This window comes from Diorhabda sublineata, chromosome 2 (assembly GCF_026230105.1).
Source record: "Diorhabda sublineata isolate icDioSubl1.1 chromosome 2, icDioSubl1.1, whole genome shotgun sequence".
NCBI lineage: Eukaryota > Metazoa > Arthropoda > Insecta > Coleoptera > Chrysomelidae > Diorhabda > Diorhabda sublineata.
Window position 1 is genome coordinate 41,257,272 of NC_079475.1, and position 20,698 is coordinate 41,277,969.

The 20,698-nt window shown below is 34.2% G+C and overlaps 1 protein-coding gene across 1 annotated transcript in view; it reads right to left on the bottom strand.

Moving 5' to 3' along the window:
• The window catches only part of LOC130440676 (sperm-tail PG-rich repeat-containing protein 2-like), a 37,152-nt gene extending 16,613 nt beyond the window's left edge, over positions 1 to 20,539 (bottom strand). The window contains exons 1-9 of the mRNA XM_056773941.1: positions 20,440 to 20,539; positions 20,280 to 20,383; positions 20,105 to 20,225; positions 18,214 to 18,398; positions 17,424 to 17,648; positions 15,179 to 15,416; positions 14,883 to 15,124; positions 1,315 to 1,459; positions 1,145 to 1,257 (exon numbers count right to left, since the gene is read on the bottom strand). Coding sequence (XP_056629919.1) covers positions 1,145 to 1,257; positions 1,315 to 1,459; positions 14,883 to 15,124; positions 15,179 to 15,416; positions 17,424 to 17,648; positions 18,214 to 18,398; positions 20,105 to 20,225; positions 20,280 to 20,383; positions 20,440 to 20,539 — 1,473 coding nt within the window. The remainder of the gene's footprint in view (positions 1 to 1,144; positions 1,258 to 1,314; positions 1,460 to 14,882; positions 15,125 to 15,178; positions 15,417 to 17,423; positions 17,649 to 18,213; positions 18,399 to 20,104; positions 20,226 to 20,279; positions 20,384 to 20,439) is intronic.
• Between the last annotated feature and the right edge of the window lie 159 nt (positions 20,540 to 20,698).

Sequence of the window (20,698 nt, forward strand, 5' to 3'; positions counted from 1 at the left end):
GATGCCAAACGATAAGTTTACGAAAATTCCTCTAATTTCGATAATAAAAAGAAAATAGAAAGTAATTTTGAAGAAATTAGATGAAATTTGGAATAAATAAATTCAAACCGACATCTTGTATATTCCAGATTTTACTGGATGAGAAAATTTGATGGATTTATGGTGCATTTTCGCACATTTATCTGCGTCAAAAACCCGAATATAATATTTAAAAGTTGAAACGTATTACACCTGAAAACGCGTAGCCCTCCCCAACATTAGATATTCTGGAGGGATTTTCCAATGACCTAGAAAAATGTGAAAAACAGCGGGAGTGCTTAGACCATTGGAAATTGGAAAGACAACCTAAACAGTAATATACCAATGAACTTGAGGGTACTGCATACAGCTAAACGCTTCATTCTTTGTAGGGGATGAATTTATAGCGACGAAATTGAATTTATTTCGTAGGATTTGATCATCGACAATATGTCTTACTTTTTTTTCAATCATTCTTTCTTTGTTTTTCGACACACCTTTATTGAGCGAAAGCAGAGCTGTCCAACGCAATTCCATCTAGATCAAGACCTACTCGACGTGGCTCTTGAACACTGAGTACACCTTCAGAAGCGCAAGCCTGTGGAAACAGCTACCAAGAAACGTCTGCAGAAGTTGAAGATCAATATCCGCTGGTATCTCCACAAGGCAGGCACCATTCGAACTACTCTAATAGAATTCATCCTCTGGTGGACGTTTGAAGATGGTTCAAGCTTAGATCGTCCATCCACGTGGAATATTGTGGTCACCATCGCCACCAGAATCCATCGCAAAAATAGTTCGATTCAAGCGGACAGTCTTGTTGTATGTCTGATGGAATTTAGTGTACTTCGAAATCATTCCAGATGGTTGATCATTCCGATTTAGTTAACCAAAAGTGGTATCTCTAACAACCGAACAATCCTCAACCATTTATTGTGTTTGTGGCGCCGAATGAGGTCCAGGCATTTCGTGATGTTGAAGATGGAGTGCGACAAATGCTTGTAACTAAGCTCCAACAATGATTTCACCGAGGCTTCCTTTTTGTATGATTATTTAATAAAGAAAATGAATATTGGAAAACGAAATTACGTTTCTACAGTATACCAAAGTGTATTTTCTCACTTACCAAATAAGAACCAGGTCCAGGAAATTTATCTTTGGGTTCCTTCCATCTGGGCGACTTTGGTACTAAGAAACCTTTGTTTGACGACCGTATCCCAGTTTCGTAAGATGCTGGAGCTGAAATAATTCATAGAAAAACGAATTATCATAGTTTTATAACGTTATTATACTTACAGGCATTATTAGAAATATTTTTATCGATGATATTTTTTTTCGGACATTTCGAATTGAAAGATACTTTGGATACGTTGTGGGATTTTTTGTTTTTTACTTTATTAAATGATTCCATATCGTTGTAACGCCCAGGCGCGCCTTCTAACTAAAATTAAAGTAATAACTAAACTCCCCGATTACCCTTTTATTGGAAGAATAAATAAAATCGAATTACTAACTAGAACAAACGAAAACAAATGTAAGTACTTTCAATTATCGAAGAATTTCCATCAATTATTTCTTAATTTCCCCCGTTACGGTCGTATCGTCAACGTGAGTTGTTGTCGTCGGTTGCTTGGCTTACGGCGTTAAATAGAAGAAGGCCATTTATCTTAATCAGCAGGATATTGGACAAAATTCTGTCGTTCATCGGCAGGAAGCTACGTTCCTGCCTGGTAGGATATTACTGAGTTTTCCCGTCGTTATTCGAAAAAGAAAACCAAGTTGGAAAAGTTTAAGGGGTGATACTTTTAATCAGTTTCCGAACAAAATTGAAATTGATTCATTTTAAAACGGAATTATTAGTATTACATATCGGGGACATATTTTTTTAGCCCATCCACTTCGAAAAGAGTCTCTAGTCTACCTGTCTATCTAGCGTTTCACCAATCTCTTCAGTTTTTCTGTTCTTTTTAGTCTTTCTAGTATTTTTGGTCATTGGTCTTTGGTCTCATCAATTTCTTTAGTTTGTTGCTTCATTTGGTCATTCTAGTATCACTTAATGGTCTGGTCTCTAAAGTTTCTTTGCTCTTTCTAGTATCTCAATCTCTACAGTTTCTCAAATCTCTCTATTCTAGTTTTTCTATTCTTTTTAGTCTTTCTAGTATTTCCAGACCGTCTAGTATCTTTGGTCTCTTCGATTTCTTTAGTTTGATGCTTCATTTGGTCATTCTAGTATCACTTAACGGTCTGGTCTCTAAAGTTTCTTTGCTCTTTCTAGTATCTCAGTCTCTACAGTTTCTCAAATCTCTCTATTCTAGTTTTTCTGTTCTTTTTAGTCTTTCTAGTATTTCCAGACCGTCTAGTATCTTTGGTCTCTTCGATTTCTTTAGTTTGATGCTTCATTTGGTCATTCTAGTATCACTTAATGGTCTGGTCTCTAAAGTTTCTTTGCTCTTTCTAGTATCTCAATCTCTACAGTTTCTCAAATCTCTCTATTCTAGTTTTTCTGTTCTTTTTAGTCTTTCTAGTATGTCCAGACCGTCTAGTCTCTTTGGTCTCTTCGATTTCTTTAGTTTGATGCTTCATTTGGTCATTCTAGTATAACTTAACGGTCTGGTCTCTATAGTTTGTTTGCTCTTTCTAGTATCTCAGTCTCTACAGTTTCTCAAATCTCTCTATTCTAGTTTTTCTGTTCTTTTTAGTCTTTCTAGTATTTCCAGACCGTCTAGTATCTTTGATCTCCTCGATTTCTTTAGTTTGACGCTTCATTTGGTCATTCTAGTATCACTTAACGGTCTGGTCTCTAAAGTTTCTTTGCTCTTTCTAGTATCTCAGTCTCTACAGTTTCTCAAATCTCTCTATTCTAGTTTTTCTGTTCTCTTTAGTCTTTCTAGTATTTCCAGACCGTCTAGTATCTTTGATCTCTTCGATTTCTTTAGTTTGATGCTTCATTTGGTCATTCTAGTATCACTTAACGGTCTGGTCTCTAAAGTTTGTTTGCTCTTTCTAGTATCTCAGTGTCTACAGTTTCTCAAATCTCTCTATTCTAGTTTTTCTATTCTTTTTAGTCTTTCTAGTATTTCCAGACCGTCTAGTATCTTTGGTCTCTTCGATTTCTTTAGTTTGATGCTTCATTTGGTCATTCTAGTATCACTTAACGGTCTGGTCTCTAAAGTTTCTTTGCTCTTTCTAGTATCTCAGTCTCTACAGTTTCTCAAATCTCTCTATTCTAGTTTTTCTATTCTTTTTAGTCTTTCTAGTATTTCCAGACCGTCTAGTATCTTTGGTCTCTTCGATTTCTTTAGTTTGATGCTTCATTTGGTCATTCTAGTATCACTATTCGGTCTGGTCTCTAAAGTTTGTTTGCTGTTTCTAGTATCTCAGTGTCTACAGTTTCTCAAATCTCTCTATTCTAGTTTTTCTATTCTTTTTAGTCTTTCTAGTATTTCCAGACCGTCTAGTATCTTTGGTCTCTTCGATTTCTTTAGTTTGATGCTTCATTTGGTCATTCTAGTATCACTTAACGGTCTGGTCTCTAAAGTTTGTTTGCTCTTTCTAGTATCTCAGTCTCTACAGTTTCTCAAATCTCTCTATTCTAGTTTTTCTGTTCTTTTAAGTCTTTCTAGTATGTCCAGACCGTCTAGTATCTTTGGTCTCTTCGATTTCTTTAGTTTGATGCTTCATTTGGTCATTCTAGTATCACTTAACGGTCTGGTCTCTAAAGTTTGTTTGCTCTTTCTAGTATCTCAGTCTCTACAGTTTCTCAAATCTCTCTATTCTAGTTTTTCTGTTCTTTTAAGTCTTTCTAGTATTTTTGGTCATTGGTCTTTGGTCTCATCAATTTCTTTAGTTTGTTGCTTCATTTGGTCATTCTAGTATCACTTAATGGTCTGGTCTCTAAAGTTTCTTTGCTCTTTCTAGTATCTCAATCTCTACAGTTTCTCAAATCTCTCTATTCTAGTTTTTCTATTCTTTTTAGTCTTTCTAGTATTTCCAGACCGTCTAGTATCTTTGGTCTCTTCGATTTCTTTAGTTTGATGCTTCATTTGGTCATTCTAGTATCACTTAACGGTCTGGTCTCTAAAGTTTCTTTGCTCTTTCTAGTATCTCAGTCTCTACAGTTTCTCAAATCTCTCTATTCTAGTTTTTCTGTTCTTTTTAGTCTTTCTAGTATTTCCAGACCGTCTAGTATCTTTGGTCTCTTCGATTTCTTTAGTTTGATGCTTCATTTGGTCATTCTAGTATCACTTAATGGTCTGGTCTCTAAAGTTTCTTTGCTCTTTCTAGTATCTCAATCTCTACAGTTTCTCAAATCTCTCTATTCTAGTTTTTCTGTTCTTTTTAGTCTTTCTAGTATGTCCAGACCGTCTAGTCTCTTTGGTCTCTTCGATTTCTTTAGTTTGATGCTTCATTTGGTCATTCTAGTATAACTTAACGGTCTGGTCTCTATAGTTTGTTTGCTCTTTCTAGTATCTCAGTCTCTACAGTTTCTCAAATCTCTCTATTCTAGTTTTTCTGTTCTTTTTAGTCTTTCTAGTATTTCCAGACCGTCTAGTATCTTTGATCTCCTCGATTTCTTTAGTTTGACGCTTCATTTGGTCATTCTAGTATCACTTAACGGTCTGGTCTCTAAAGTTTCTTTGCTCTTTCTAGTATCTCAGTCTCTACAGTTTCTCAAATCTCTCTATTCTAGTTTTTCTGTTCTCTTTAGTCTTTCTAGTATTTCCAGACCGTCTAGTATCTTTGATCTCTTCGATTTCTTTAGTTTGATGCTTCATTTGGTCATTCTAGTATCACTTAACGGTCTGGTCTCTAAAGTTTGTTTGCTCTTTCTAGTATCTCAGTGTCTACAGTTTCTCAAATCTCTCTATTCTAGTTTTTCTATTCTTTTTAGTCTTTCTAGTATTTCCAGACCGTCTAGTATCTTTGGTCTCTTCGATTTCTTTAGTTTGATGCTTCATTTGGTCATTCTAGTATCACTTAACGGTCTGGTCTCTAAAGTTTCTTTGCTCTTTCTAGTATCTCAGTCTCTACAGTTTCTCAAATCTCTCTATTCTAGTTTTTCTATTCTTTTTAGTCTTTCTAGTATTTCCAGACCGTCTAGTATCTTTGGTCTCTTCGATTTCTTTAGTTTGATGCTTCATTTGGTCATTCTAGTATCACTATTCGGTCTGGTCTCTAAAGTTTGTTTGCTGTTTCTAGTATCTCAGTGTCTACAGTTTCTCAAATCTCTCTATTCTAGTTTTTCTATTCTTTTTAGTCTTTCTAGTATTTCCAGACCGTCTAGTATCTTTGGTCTCTTCGATTTCTTTAGTTTGATGCTTCATTTGGTCATTCTAGTATCACTTAACGGTCTGGTCTCTAAAGTTTGTTTGCTCTTTCTAGTATCTCAGTCTCTACAGTTTCTCAAATCTCTCTATTCTAGTTTTTCTGTTCTTTTAAGTCTTTCTAGTATGTCCAGACCGTCTAGTATCTTTGGTCTCTTCGATTTCTTTAGTTTGATGCTTCATTTGGTCATTCTAGTATCACTTAACGGTCTGGTCTCTAAAGTTTGTTTGCTCTTTCTAGTATCTCAGTCTCTACAGTTTCTCAAATCTCTCTATTCTAGTTTTTCTGTTCTTTTAAGTCTTTCTAGTATGTCCAGACCGTCTAGTATCTTTGGTCTCTTCGATTTCTTTAGTTTGATGCTTCATTTGGTCATTCTAGTATCACTATTCGGTCTGGTCTCTAAAGTTTGTTTGCTGTTTCTAGTATCTCAGTGTCTACAGTTTCTCAAATCTCTCTATTCTAGTTTTTCTATTCTTTTTAGTCTTTCTAGTATTTCCAGACCGTCTAGTATCTTTGGTCTCTTCGATTTCTTTAGTTTGATGCTTCATTTGGTCATTCTAGTATCACTTAACGGTCTGGTCTCTAAAGTTTGTTTGCTGTTTCTAGTATCTCAGTGTCTACAGTTTCTCAAATCTCTCTATTCTAGTTTTTCTATTCTTTTTAGTCTTTCTAGTATTTTCAGACCGTCTAGTATCTTTGGTCTCTTCGATTTCTTTAGTTTGATGCTTCATTTGGTCATTCTAGTATCACTTAACGGTCTGGTCTCTAAAGTTTGTTTGCTCTTTCTAGTATCTCAGTGTCTACAGTTTCTCAAATCTCTCTATTCTAGTTTTTCTGTTCTTTTAAGTCTTTCTAGTATGTCCAGACCGTCTAGTATCTTTGGTCTCTTCGATTTCTTTAGTTTGATGCTTCATTTGGTCATTCTAGTATCACTTAACGGTCTGGTCTCTAAAGTTTGTTTGCTCTTTCTAGTATCTCAGTGTCTACAGTTTCTCAAATCTCTCTATTCTAGTTTTTCTATTCTTTTTAGTCTTTCTAGTATTTCCAGACCGTCTAGTATCTTTGGTCTCTTCGATTTCTTTAGTTTGATGCTTCATTTGGTCATTCTAGTATCACTTAACGGTCTGGTCTCTAAAGTTTGTTTGCTCTTTCTAGTATCTCAGTCTCTACAGTTTCTCAGATCTCTCTATTCTAGATTTTCTGCTCTTTTTAGTCTTTCTAGTATTTCCAGACCGTCTATTATCTTTGGTCTCTTCGATTTCTTTAGTTTGATGCTTCATTTGGTCATTCTAGTATCACTTAACGGTCTGGTCTCTAAAGTTTGTTTGCTCTTTCTAGTATCTCAGTCTCTACAGTTTCTCAGATCTCTCTATTCTAGTTTTTCTGTTCTTTTTAGTCTTTCTAGTATGTCCAGACCGTCTAGTATCTTTGGTCTCTTCGATTTCTTTAGTTTGATACTTCATTTGGTCATTCTAGTATCACTTAATGGTCTGGTCTCTAAAGTTTGTTTGCTCTTTCTAGTATCTCAGTGTCTACAGTTTCTCAAATCTCTCTATTCTAGTTTTTCTATTCTTTTTAGTCTTTCTAGTATTTTCAGACCGTCTAGTATCTTTGGTCTCTTCGATTTCTTTAGTTTGATGCTTCATTTGGTCATTCTAGTATCACTTAACGGTCTGGTCTCTAAAGTTTGTTTGCTCTTTCTAGTATCTCAGTGACTACAGTTTCTCAAATCTCTCTATTCTAGTTTTTCTATTCTTTTTAGTCTTTCTAGTATGTCCAGACCGTCTAGTATCTTTGGTCTCTTCGATTTCTTTAGTTTGATGCTTCATTTGGTCATTCTAGTATCACTTAACGGTCTGGTCTCTAAAGTTTGTTTGCTCTTTCTAGTATCTCAGTGTCTACAGTTTCTCAAATCTCTCTATTCTAGTTTTTCTGTTCTTTTAAGTCTTTCTAGTATGTCCAGACCGTCTAGTATCTTTGGTCTCTTCGATTTCTTTAGTTTGATGCTTCATTTGGTCATTCTAGTATCACTTAACGGTCTGGTCTCTAAAGTTTGTTTGCTCTTTCTAGTATCTCAGTGTCTACAGTTTCTCAAATCTCTCTATTCTAGTTTTTCTGCTCTTTTTAGTCTTTCTAGTATTTCCAGACCGTCTAGTATCTTTGGTCTCTTCGATTTCTTTAGTTTGATGCTTCATTTGGTCATTCTAGTATCACTTAACGGTCTGGTCTCTAAAGTTTGTTTGCTCTTTCTAGTATCTCAGTGTCTACAGTTTCTCAAATCTCTCTATTCTAGTTTTTCTATTCTTTTTAGTCTTTCTAGTATGTCCAGACCGTCTAGTATCTTTGGTCTCTTCGATTTCTTTAGTTTGATGCTTCATTTGGTCATTCTAGTATCACTTAACGGTCTGGTCTCTAAAGTTTGTTTGCTCTTTCTAGTATCTCAGTGTCTACAGTTTCTCAAATCTCTCTATTCTAGTTTTTCTGTTCTTTTAAGTCTTTCTAGTATGTCCAGACCGTCTAGTATCTTTGGTCTCTTCGATTTCTTTAGTTTGATGCTTCATTTGGTCATTCTAGTATCACTTAACGGTCTGGTCTCTAAAGTTTGTTTGCTCTTTCTAGTATCTCAGTGTCTACAGTTTCTCAAATCTCTCTATTCTAGTTTTTCTGCTCTTTTTAGTCTTTCTAGTATTTCCAGACCGTCTAGTATCTTTGGTCTCTTCGATTTCTTTAGTTTGATGCTTCATTTGGTCATTCTAGTATCACTTAACGGTCTGGTCTCTAAAGTTTGTTTGCTCTTTCTAGTATCTCAGTGTCTACAGTTTCTCAAATCTCTCTATTCTAGTTTTTCTATTCTTTTTAGTCTTTCTAGTATGTCCAGACCGTCTAGTATCTTTGGTCTCTTCGATTTCTTTAGTTTGATGCTTCATTTGGTCATTCTAGTATCACTTAACGGTCTGGTCTCTAAAGTTTGTTTGCTCTTTCTAGTATCTCAGTGTCTACAGTTTCTCAAATCTCTCTATTCTAGTTTTTCTATTCTTTTTAGTCTTTCTAGTATGTCCAGACCGTCTAGTATCTTTGGTCTCTTCGATTTCTTTAGTTTGATGCTTCATTTGGTCATTCTAGTATCACTTAACGGTCTGGTCTCTAAAGTTTGTTTGCTCTTTCTAGTATCTCAGTGTCTACAGTTTCTCAAATCTCTCTATTCTAGTTTTTCTATTCTTTTTAGTCTTTCTAGTATTTCCAGACCGTCTAGTATCTTTGGTCTCTTCGATTTCTTTAGTTTGATGCTTCATTTGGTCATTCTAGTATCACTTAACGGTCTGGTCTCTAAAGTTTGTTTGCTCTTTCTAGTATCTCAGTCTCTACATCTTCTCAAATCTCTCTATTCTAGTTTTTCTGTTCTTTTTAGTCTTTCTAGTATGTCCAGACCGTCTAGTATCTTTGGTCTCTTCGATTTCTTTAGTTTGATGCTTCATTTGGTCATTCTAGTATCACTTAACGGTCTGGTCTCTAAAGTTTGTTTGCTCTTTCTAGTATCTCAGTGTCTACAGTTTCTCAAATCTCTCTATTCTAGTTTTTCTATTCTTTTTAGTCTTTCTAGTATTTCCAGACCGTCTAGTATCTTTGGTCTCTTCGATTTCTTTAGTTTGACGCTTCATTTGGTCATTCTAGTGTCACTTAATGGTCTGGTCTCTAAAGTTTCTTTGCTCTTTCTAGTATCTCAGTCTCTACAGTTTCTCAAATGATGATAGAGAAAATTAAATAAACGATTGGAGAAAATCGTTAAGAAGATATCAAAGTAAAAGTTTATTCCGTAAATCCAAATTTGGAAACCTAAAATAACGAAAAAAATGCAACGTTGCTTGTTAAGTAGTTTTTAAACTGAAAAACGGTTAAGTAGAATTCCATTCAGTTGTGTTTTTTACCGTGGGAAAAACGGGACTTGAACCTCCCTCGAAAGCCCTCGGGACTTGAGCAAACACCTCTATTTACCTTTTCTCTGGTTGCAGACTTACACATGTAAGGGGCTGGTAGTGTGACTACTTAATAGGGGAGAGCGACGCAACTCAAATATCTAATAATGATATTTGAGAAGAAAATGGCGAATCAGAATCGTTAATATAAGCAGATAAGAAGCCAAACGTTCTAAACGCCGAAACAATTTTAAAAAATCATGATATTGGGAGATTGAGAATAAGAAATTTTGAGAAAGCCGTAAGAAACTTAATATTTAAATTTTTTACGACATCATGTATATTAGGAAGCTTGAAAGTTGAGTTTTGTACTCGTGAATGAAAAGTAATTCAACTACATGACATCAGTCACCAAATAGAAGTCGTGGTATGTAAAACGGACTACCAAATAATGAATCAAGAAGGTTACAATAATATTTTGGCAGATTTGATAAAAAAACCACGTAATTCAATTCGGCCTTTATCAAAATATGATAATAGATCAAAATAAAATCAAAATCTGTATTAAGTAGACAAACTTTTCCTTAGTTTTTACATTTCAAAAATATGTAGCAGCCATCAATTCGTTGGTGCAGTTTTATTTTTTTTCTTATCGTATCGATGACCATTTAATCTATTTTCTGAATACTGATATGTCTGCCCTATATAGACAACCTCATCCTGCTTTGTTAAGGACGGTTTCCCATGGATTCAGTTAACAAATCAGTTGAGTTTTTGTGTTTAACGAAATTCCTTTCCTTCAATTAAGATTAAGATCTTGTAACAAAACGATTGAATGTCAAGAAGCCTTTAAAAGACCTGGTAGGAAATTTTGGAGCGGGTAGGCGCCTGGTAGAAGAGGAAGATGCGGGGCATGAGCTGGGTAGTGTATACAAATATTGCAAACATTAATTAATTACGTGCGCTTCGAATTAAATAGTAACTAACCTGGAATCTAGAATTTAGATCAATTTATGAAAGATCCACTGTAAAATATTCTGCTATAAATTTAAAAATTAAATTAAAAGAAGGCTAAGCTCGGGCCCATCGTGGGGTCTGTGACTCTATGACCAGCCCTACACTTGTAGGGACCATGCACCCACGTAGTTCTCCATTGAATTATCAATTAATTCATGAAAAATGGTATAATACCTGGAAAATACAAGAAAATACAAAAAAAATACAAGAAAATACAAGAAAAATACAACAAAATACAACAAAATACAAGGAAATGCAAGGAAATGCAAGGAAATACAAGGAAATACAAATAAATACAAGGAAATACGAGAAAATACGAGAAAATACAAGAGAATACAAGGAAATACGAGAAAATACGAGAAAATACGAGAGAATACAAGAAAACACAAGAGATTACAAGAAAATACAAGAAAATGCAAGAAAATACAAGGAAATACGAGAAAATACGAGAAAATACAAGAAAATACAGGAAAATACAAGAAAATACGAGAAAATACGAGAGAATACAAGAAAACACAAGAGATTACAAGAAAATACAAGAAAATGCAAGAAAATACAAGGAAATACAAGGAAATGCAAGAAAATAACAAGAGATTACAAGAAAACAAAAGACAATACAAGAAAATGCAAGAAAATACAAGAAAATACGAGAAAATACAAGAAAATACAGGAAAATACAAGAAAATACGAGAAAATACAAGAAAATACAAGAAAATTCAAGGAAATACAAGGAAATGCAAGGAAATACAAGAAAAAACAGGAAAATACAAGACAATACAAGAAAATGCAAGAAAATACAAGAAAATACGAGAAAATACGAGAAAATACAAGAAAATACAGGAAAATACAAGAAAATACGAGAAAATACAAGAAAATACAGGAAAATACAAGAAAATACGAGAAAATACGAGAAAATACAAGAAAATACAGGAAAATACAAGAAAATACGAGAAAATACAAGAAAATACAAGAAAATTCAAGGAAATAGAAGGAAATGCAAGGAAATGCAAGGAAATACAAGAAAAAACAGGAAAATACAAGAAAATGCAAGGAAATACAAGGAAATGCAAGGAAATGCAAGGAAATACAAGAAAAAACAGGAAAATGCAAGAAAATACAAGAAAATACGAGAAAATACGAGAAAACACAAGAAAATACAGGAAAATAGTAGAAAATACGAGAAAATATAAGAAAATACAAGAAAACGCGAGAAAATACAAGAAAATACCAGAAAAACCTAACCTAACATAACCTAGAATAAACTTTTCGCTTATTTCCATATATTCTAATCACGAAACAAGGTTAATTCTCGAATTCCAATTATTATTGAAAATTATGATAAGATTTAAATTAGAAACCGAAAGGCAAATCGTCTCCACTTTTCCATAAATCGATTTCACCTAACTTTTCCAGATTTTTTTCATTATAATTCACTATAAATTCTAATCGCACATTAAGAAGAATTGGGCTTCACAAATTGTTTTCGAACTCACACTTTTAACTAGATCTGGCGCCCAGTTTCTTATTCATGTCCCTGAGGATGTTCAGTGGACAATCGAAACTGAAGTCTCTCCTGAAGGCGAAGAATATAAAAACCGATATTCTCAATTTTTTTCAACTTTACATCGTCCCGGAACTGTATTGAACGAAAAGTTATATTGAGAAATTCCCACTTTCCCCTACACACGTACGTGTCTTGTCCAAACAATCGTGTTTATTAAATATGACCGCTTGTCATTTCCATAACGTATACACTTGTGAGATCGCGGAGTTCCTCAAAATCGGGTGCCCCATTAACCCCCTCGAACTAGTCACCGCGGGCACGTGTTCAAATAATAAAGTCGATGTGTAGTCGATGCTCATAAACACGTCGTTGTTAATGACAGCTCACGTAATTACTATAGTAATATATGGAAAAAAAAACAATAATCTACAAGGAAAACTGAAGATTTTATATAAAAAACCGTCGATGACTTGGCAAATTTACCTCTTAGACGCACCAAAGGCGTAAATAATAAACAAGGAGCTAAGTGACAGTGTTTTGGCATAGTAAACCGGCTTGTTAATTGAAAGTTATTGTGTCGCCCTTGATTGTTCTGCGACAAGGCTTTTTGATCGGGATACATTTATACCCTGTTAGTTTCCATCTCGCTCGATAAATACCCCTTAAAACAGCGGCGGTACAAGTTAAAATATTAAATAAGAACATCGAGAATTCGACACATCAGTAAAGAACTCCAAGTCTACTATAATTTATGTTTCGACTCCAAATGAACTTTGGGATAAAATGTCTTTATTCTAAATAGATAACTGGGAATTTATCTTGCTCTAAAAATACCCAACAAAGCTAATAAAACAAAAGTTTTCAAAGACAGTTTCCAAAGCCAAATGACAGTGTGTTTGTCCAATAAGACAGTTTTCAAAACCAAATGATTGAATATTCGTCAAAAAAGACAGTTTTCAAAGCCAAATGACAGTGTGTTTGTGAAATAAAACAATTTCCGGAAGTCAAATGATAGTGAGTTTGTGAAATAAGACAGTTTCCAAAGCCAAATGACAGTGTGTTTGTCCAATAAGACAGTTTTCAAAGCCAAATGACTGAATATTCGTCAAAAAAGAGAGTTTCCAAAGCCAAATAACTGATTATTTGTCCAATAAGACAATTTTCAAAGCCAAATGACTGAATATTCGTCAAAAAAGACAGTTTCCAAAGCCAAATAACTGATTATTTGTCCAATAAGACAGTTTCCAAGCCAAATGACTGCACATTCGTAAAAAAAGGCAGTTTCCGAAGTCAAATGACTGTACATTCGTAAAAAAAGACAGTTTCCGAGGTCAAATGACAGTGTCTTTGTGAAATAGGACAGTTTCCAAAGCCAAATGACATTGTGTTTGTCCAATAAGACAGTTTTCAAAGCCAAATGACTGAATATTCGTCAAAAAAGACAGTTTCCAAAGCCAAATAACTGATTATTTGTCCAATAAGACAGTTTTTAAAGCCAAATGACTGAATATTTGTTCAATAAGACAGTTTCCAAGCCAAATGACTGTACATTCGTCAAAAAAGAGAGTTTCCGAAGTCAAATGACAGTGTGTTTGTGAAATAAGACAGTTTCCAAAGCCAAATGACAGTGTGTTTGTGAAATAAGACAGTTTCCAAAGCCAAATGACTGAATATTCGTCAAAAAAGACAGTTTCCAAAGCCAAATAACTGATTATTTGTCCAATAAGACAGTTTTTAAAGCCAAATGACTGAATATTTGTTCAATAAGACAGTTTCCAAGCCAAATGACTGTACATTCGTCAAAAAAGAGAGTTTCCGAAGTCAAATGACAGTGTGTTTGTGAAATAAGACAGTTTCCAAAGCCAAATGACAGTGTGTTTGTGAAATAAGACAGTTTCCAAAGCCAAATGACTGAATATTCGTCAAAAAAGACAGTTTCCAAAGCCAAATAACTGATTATTTGTCCAATAAGACAGTTTTTAAAGCCAAATGACTGAATATTTGTTCAATAAGACAGTTTCCAAGCCAAATGACTGTACATTCGTCAAAAAAGAGAGTTTCCGAAGTCAAATGACAGTGTGTTTGTGAAATAAGACAGTTTCCAAAGCCAAATGACAGTGTGTTTGTGAAATAAGACAGTTTCCAAAGCCAAATGACTGAATATTCGTCAAAAAAGTCAGTTTCCAAAGCCAAATGACAGTGTGTTTGTGAAATAAGACAGTTTCCAAAGCCAAATGACTGTATATTTGAATAATAAACAGTTTCAAAAGCCAAATGACTGAATATTCGTTCAATTAGACAGTTTCCGAAGTCAAATGACAGTGTGTTTGTGAAATAGGACAGTTTCCAAAGCCAAGTGACTGAATATTTGTCAAAAATGGAAATTTCCAAAGGCAAATCACTGAATATTTGTCCAATAAGACAGTTTCCAAAGCCAAATGACTGTATATTCGAATAAAAAAACAGTTTCAAAAGCCAAACGTCTGAATATTTGTCCAATAAGATAATTTCCAAAGCTAAATGACTGAATATTCGTCATCGTAGTTCTACTACGAGCTCGAGAAAAACACTTCGATGCAATACGTTTCGCCTGGATTCGTATAAGTGAGAAATAGAAGGAGACGCCATGAAACAATGCGGACGGTAGAAGGACGTAGGAATGTCGGTTTTTCATAAAACATGCTACTAAGTATAACGAAGAGAATCAAGTTGATTGCATGCTGTTAGGACATTTAAAAAGAGTACAACATAAATTCTGCAACATGGATCAGTCAAAATTTGAAGGATTATTGGTTTATAAATGAATTTTGAGTATGAAGTGAATGAAATTGTACCTGTATTATTAAGTTTCCAAAATAGATCTATCATATTTCTCTATCCCCATCCCTCCCGTTTATGGTTTCCAATTTTCTAGGAAACCTTTCCAATTTTCCGTTTCCACATGGATATATATGTGTGTGTGTGTGTGTGTGTGTGTGTGTGTGTGTGCTGAGAGCTGAAGGACTCGCCATATAAAGGCCCTACAAACGCGGCGCTTGCCATTGTGACTTATTTGAAGAGTAATTATTCGCGAAAATACCGTTAGAAAATTTACCAATATTTACCGTTCTGCATTGTTTGGGAAATCTCGCTATTTTAGATTTAAAAGTACTTGTAGTATATAATTTACAAGCTGGTACACATTGGATAGTATAAAGTTGAGGGGAAGGGGTATTCAGAACATCCTTGGATATTTCTATCGTGACTCTACGAGATGATTTACCGAAGGGGGGCTTCTGATCGGCATATTGAAGGTTTTTTTCCAACTTTTCTCTTATTATCCCTTTTATATCGTAATCAGCCGGACCTGAAAGTATTCAACAATTCAATACGCCCAATTTATAATTGATATATTACTCACTTGGAGTTGGCGCTTCCTTTTTCTTAGGAAACCTCGAACTTCCAACTCCAAACGGTATTCCTAACTTTGATACGTTATATTTAGATGGTTTATAAAAGTAAGCGGACGCTGGTGGAGAATCGTTAGTTTTATATTTAAATCTTTTGGTACCACTGAAAAAAGCTGTACGTTCCAATGGAGGACATCGTTTACAAGATTCATATTTGGTAATATCGTAGTCACCAGGACCTGGATAATTCTAAAAAATACGTTAATAATAAGTTTGGGCGCCCGGTCACGATGAAACGGACTCAGCAAATCCACCAATGGCTCCCGAACCCATTCTTGGTGTAACCCTCGACGGTCTGCTAGCAAAACAGACTCCGCGGCACTCGCGCTTCCACATGGAGCACCTAAGGTAAGCTTCACAGCTCGCTTGGTGACGTTAAAAGGTCCTCGGCCACCCACGCCGCGATTGACTATTAAATAATAAGATGGCGTTGGTATTTGAACGTATACCCAATTAAATATCTAGTTTTAAGTGCCCATAATTCATTTACAACCGACTGTGATGTTATTCGTATAATTAAACACGTTATATATGAAATTCCATCTCGGTATCAAACATGAGTCTTCGGTTCGGATGACGTAATAATTAAGATAAATTATGTGACGTATTTCTGAAATGCCCGAAATAAACGGCCCGATAATTGTCAGCGAAAGTGAGAGAGGAAAGTCCAAATTACTCCGAAATATTCGAGTCGGATAGATAGACAAGGAATTTCATACTCATTCGAATCTTAAATTAGATCAACGAGAGATTTGTTTAATATAAATGTTAGGGAATGTAGGTTAATGATGAAGAAAAAAATTTTTGACATACAAAATTGGATTTCGTAAAAAAAAATATAAAGTTATTAATCGAAACAACATTTTAATGATATTAAATCCACTCAAACAACACCCGTGCAACCACAAGTAAAATTTTAAAGCTTTAACTCTATCCCTCTAATAATTTATCATATTCTGTAACTACCCTTTTTATGTTTAACTATCAAACGTCATCTTATACACTAGAATTCTACCTTAAACGCTCCCGTGCAACCAAAAGTAAAATTTTAAAGCTTTAAAATGATACTGTGATGTTTCGTACTCTATTCCTCTAATAATTTTGTTATATTCTGTAACTACCCTTTTTATGTTTAACTATCAAACGTCATCTTATACACATTTCTGTTAACAACAAACTAGAATTCTACCTCAAACGCTGACCCTGTTGCTGCAAGGAAACGAGAAATGGTCAGTCGGCTGCTTGCTGTTTCCCGAATTTACCATCTTCACCCAGAGACTAAACACGGTTCTGCATACGTAACATCGCTAAGAAATACGGCCAAAAACGACTTCAGAGAAACGCGAGGAGCTAATCTTGAGTCAAAAAGACACCAAACTAACCCCAGCCCACCGAGCACTTCGTCTCCGATTTACCAGAGGACACGTTAATTGGACTGACCTTCAATATGGCTCCGTTCTACGTTGAAACGAAAGAAAAATGTGCCTACATGGTAGTGATAGAAGAGGACGAGTCCACAGGAGACCTGGAGGTAAGTTAGCGCATTGCTGCATAATAGAAAACGTGACTTTTGGAGGAGGTTTGGGCGAAAATTGATTTTTATTGAAACTGGCGTGAAGCGGAGGGACCAATACAAAGAAAAAAACAAGGCAATGCCCGTCCGCATACTGCAGGTGTCGTACGGCAGTATTTACAGAAAATTGTCGCTATAGATTGACCACCGCGTGGTCCTGACTTGAATCCTATCGAGCATTTATAAATTTAACAGTAAAGTTCGGGTTAGGAATCATGCACCAGCCACGGATATTAAAACAGCGAGAAAAACACTAAAAAATCATAGATTAATATCAAATAAATGATTATAAATGCGTTAACTGTTAATTATAATTGTTTTTTAATTGTTTAACATTCCTTTTATTTAAATATTTCTTGTTTATTAAAAAAAATGACTCAATAAAATCATATGAAGCTAAAACTAACGATTTTGAAATGCTGAAATCAAAAAAAAAACCGTTGAAACTGCAGATTTTTTGAGTGTGCTACTTGAGTAATTGAATAATTAAAACAACAACAATGATTTGTCAAGTTTCCCCGTAGTATTCGTTGTTTTAATACCCCTGTAAACATAAAACTATTTTTTTTTTTTTTTTAATTTACTCATAAATAAATCAAACGAAAACAAATGAAACGACTCACATTCTTTCTAGATATCATGTCTTGTTTATCTAGAAACCTTGGTATGTAAGTGAATAGTCGCGCCATCTCGCGGAATTCATCGTTTTCTTTATCCCTAGGGCAGGTAGGTATCTTCACGTTGTATTCGGCCGGGCCCGGTATATTAGAGTCGATATTATAGAATTCTCTACGAGTTTTACCTACCGACCAATCGATGCCTCTGTATAAACTGTCATATCGTGATTTCTGTAAATAATTAACATTTTTTTCTTGTTATGTAAATATATGTTAGCTTGTATCATTTCCTATTTTCTTTACGCGAATTTTTTGTAGGTTATGGAGAGATTATACAGAAATTTTCTAAATATATCGATGAAAATATGAAGATTTGAGATATTTTGAAGAGTTACAAAATTAAACATATAATACTAATAACTTTTAAAATAATTAAAGTAATTTAGAAATCGAGGTTTTTTTAAATATTTTAAACGATAAAGCAATAGATAAATCAAACGTTATCTATATCGCTATTCTTCAAATGATTTAAAATATAATTAGACATTGAAAAATAGCAATGATTTCATTAGATATCATATCAATTGATAAAAACAATTAAACCGATACGGTATTTAGAAACAAATCACTCGTAAGATTAACCGAAATAATTAAGTACAGATACAAATATATTGAATTGAATGGTTTAAAATTAATAAACGCGTTTATTATCTACTCGATGATAACTAATTCCGTTAAATGAAATTTAAAGACGAAACAAATAATCTCGGTTCATCTAGATCTAGATTTTCTTCACCTTAACGACCGAATAACGGGCTGGACCTAACGTGGTATCGTGATCAGTGGGTGGTATGGGCGTGACGTCTCCGTAAGGACCCACATCATAACCGTTCTCGTTGATTTTCGTTGGTATTGAAGGTCCCGTGCCAACTAACGTGTACGGTACCCTACATGCATATAATTTTCTTAGTACCTCTTTGTCTGGAAAACGAACATAGTTATGAATGGGAATTTCAAAAAAAAATCAATAAATTGCTAAAAAAAACACTCGATACATTAGATAATACGACTTTAATGGACATTTCCATTCTTTTTTTTATCGATCTCATCGATATTATGATGAAATACCTACCAATTCCTCTTCAGTATCCAGTTTTATATCCTATAGAGTTTCTGAAGGCTAATTCGTAACAATATAATGACCTTGAACCTTTTTAAAGCTTATTTCATCAGATTGGGATGAAAATCAGGGTTCCTTGGTGGCTATTTCGTAACAATATTATGACCTTTAACCTTTTTATTTTATTCCATCAAGGTGGGATCAAAGTCAGGATTGCTTGTTGACAATTTCATAATAATATTATGACCTTGAACCTTTTTTCAAGCTTATTCCTTCAAGGTAAGATCAAAGTCAGGATTTCATAACAATATAATGACCTTGAACCTTTTCTTAAGCTTATACCTTCAAGTTGGGATGAAAATCAGGGTTCCTTGGTGGCTATTTTGAAACAATATTATGACCTTTAACCTTTTTATCTTATTCCATCAAGTTGGGATCAAAGTCATGATTTCTTGTTGAAAATTTCATATTAATATTATAACCTTGAACCTTCTTTCAAGCTTATTCCTTCAAGGTAAGATCAAAGTCAGGATTTCATAACAATATAATGACCTTGAACCTTTTCTTAAGCTTATACCATCAAGTTGGGATGAAAATCAGGGTTCTTTGCTGAATATTTCGTAACAATATTATGACCTTGAAATTTTGTGAAGCTTATTCCATCAAGGTTAGATCAAAGTCAGGATTTCATAATAATATAATGACCCTGAACCTTTTCTTAAGCTTATTCCATCAAATTGGGATTAAAATCAGGGTTTCTTGCTGAATATTTCGTAACAATATTACGACCTTAAGCCTTTTTGAAGCTTATTCCATCAAGGTAAGATCAAAGTCAGGATTTCATAGCAATATAATGTCCCTGAACCTTTTCTTAAACTCATTCCATCAACTTGGGATGAAAATCAGGGTTCCTTGGTGGCTATTTCGCAATAATATTATGACCTTGAACCTTTGTGAAGCTTATTCCATCAAGGTAAGATCAAAGTCAGGATTTCATAATAATATAATGACCCTGAACCTTTTCTTAAACTCATTCCATCAACTTCTGATGAAAATCAGGGTTCCTTGCTGAATATTTCGTAACAATATTATGACCTTAAACCTTTTTGAAATTTATTCCATCAAGGTAAGATCAAAATTCGGATTTGATAACAATATAATGACCTTGAACCTTTTCTTAAGCTCATACCATCAAGTTTGGATGAAAATCAGGGTTTCTTGCTGAGTATTTCGTAACAATATTATAACCTTGAACATTTTTAAAGCTTATTCAATCAAGGTGGAATCAAAGTCAAGATTTCATAACAATATATTGACCTTGAACCTTTTCATTCTGTTTTCTGATTACTTTTTAGCGTCCATCGCTTCCAAGGTTGATATCACAATCATCTTAAAACAGTGGAAACCCTAATCCTGCACGTTGTTTTGCTTCCTCAGTTTTTAACCTAGAAAGTAAGTTTCCATCTTCGATATCACTATCATATCCTATTCCTTCAAGGCTCAAAATAATTATCGTATGATCAAAATATTCGAATGATACTTTAGTCAAAGGTGAAATAATTTGTACCGGCAATCCGATCGGCTTGAGTATAACATTTGACGGGCTTAACTTCGTGGGCGGCCGGACCAGGTGATTCGGTTCCGTATTGGCTCGTCCTGGGGGCGGTATAACTTGGAGAACAAGCTAACTAAAAAGCGGGGGATTTCGTGAAATTATTCACAAAGATAAAAACGTAACTTACTAGAGTATTTTTCACTTCCGGTAATCGATAATAAGTATCGCAAAAAGATTTATTGAAAAACGATGATTTCAATTCTGCGGAACTCAAGAAAGGCACTCGATTTTCTACAAAAAAAAACATTATATAATATTTATATTATTTCGAAAATTATTGTTCTCACTTAATTGCGATTTGCATATCACCGTATAAGTTGTTGGACCTACTAAACTTGAAGTTTGAGGTTTAATTGGAACACCGAATCTATTCGTTTTATTGTACATTTTTTAATCAATTACAAATTATGAAAAAAAACTTTTTGACAAATGACATCTGTCAATTTTTGATCAAATAATAATAATTGATCTGTCGCTTTAACTAATTTTGTATGTGTTATCACAAAAAGACATTAACGAACTGATACGTCTTTATATATTGAATAA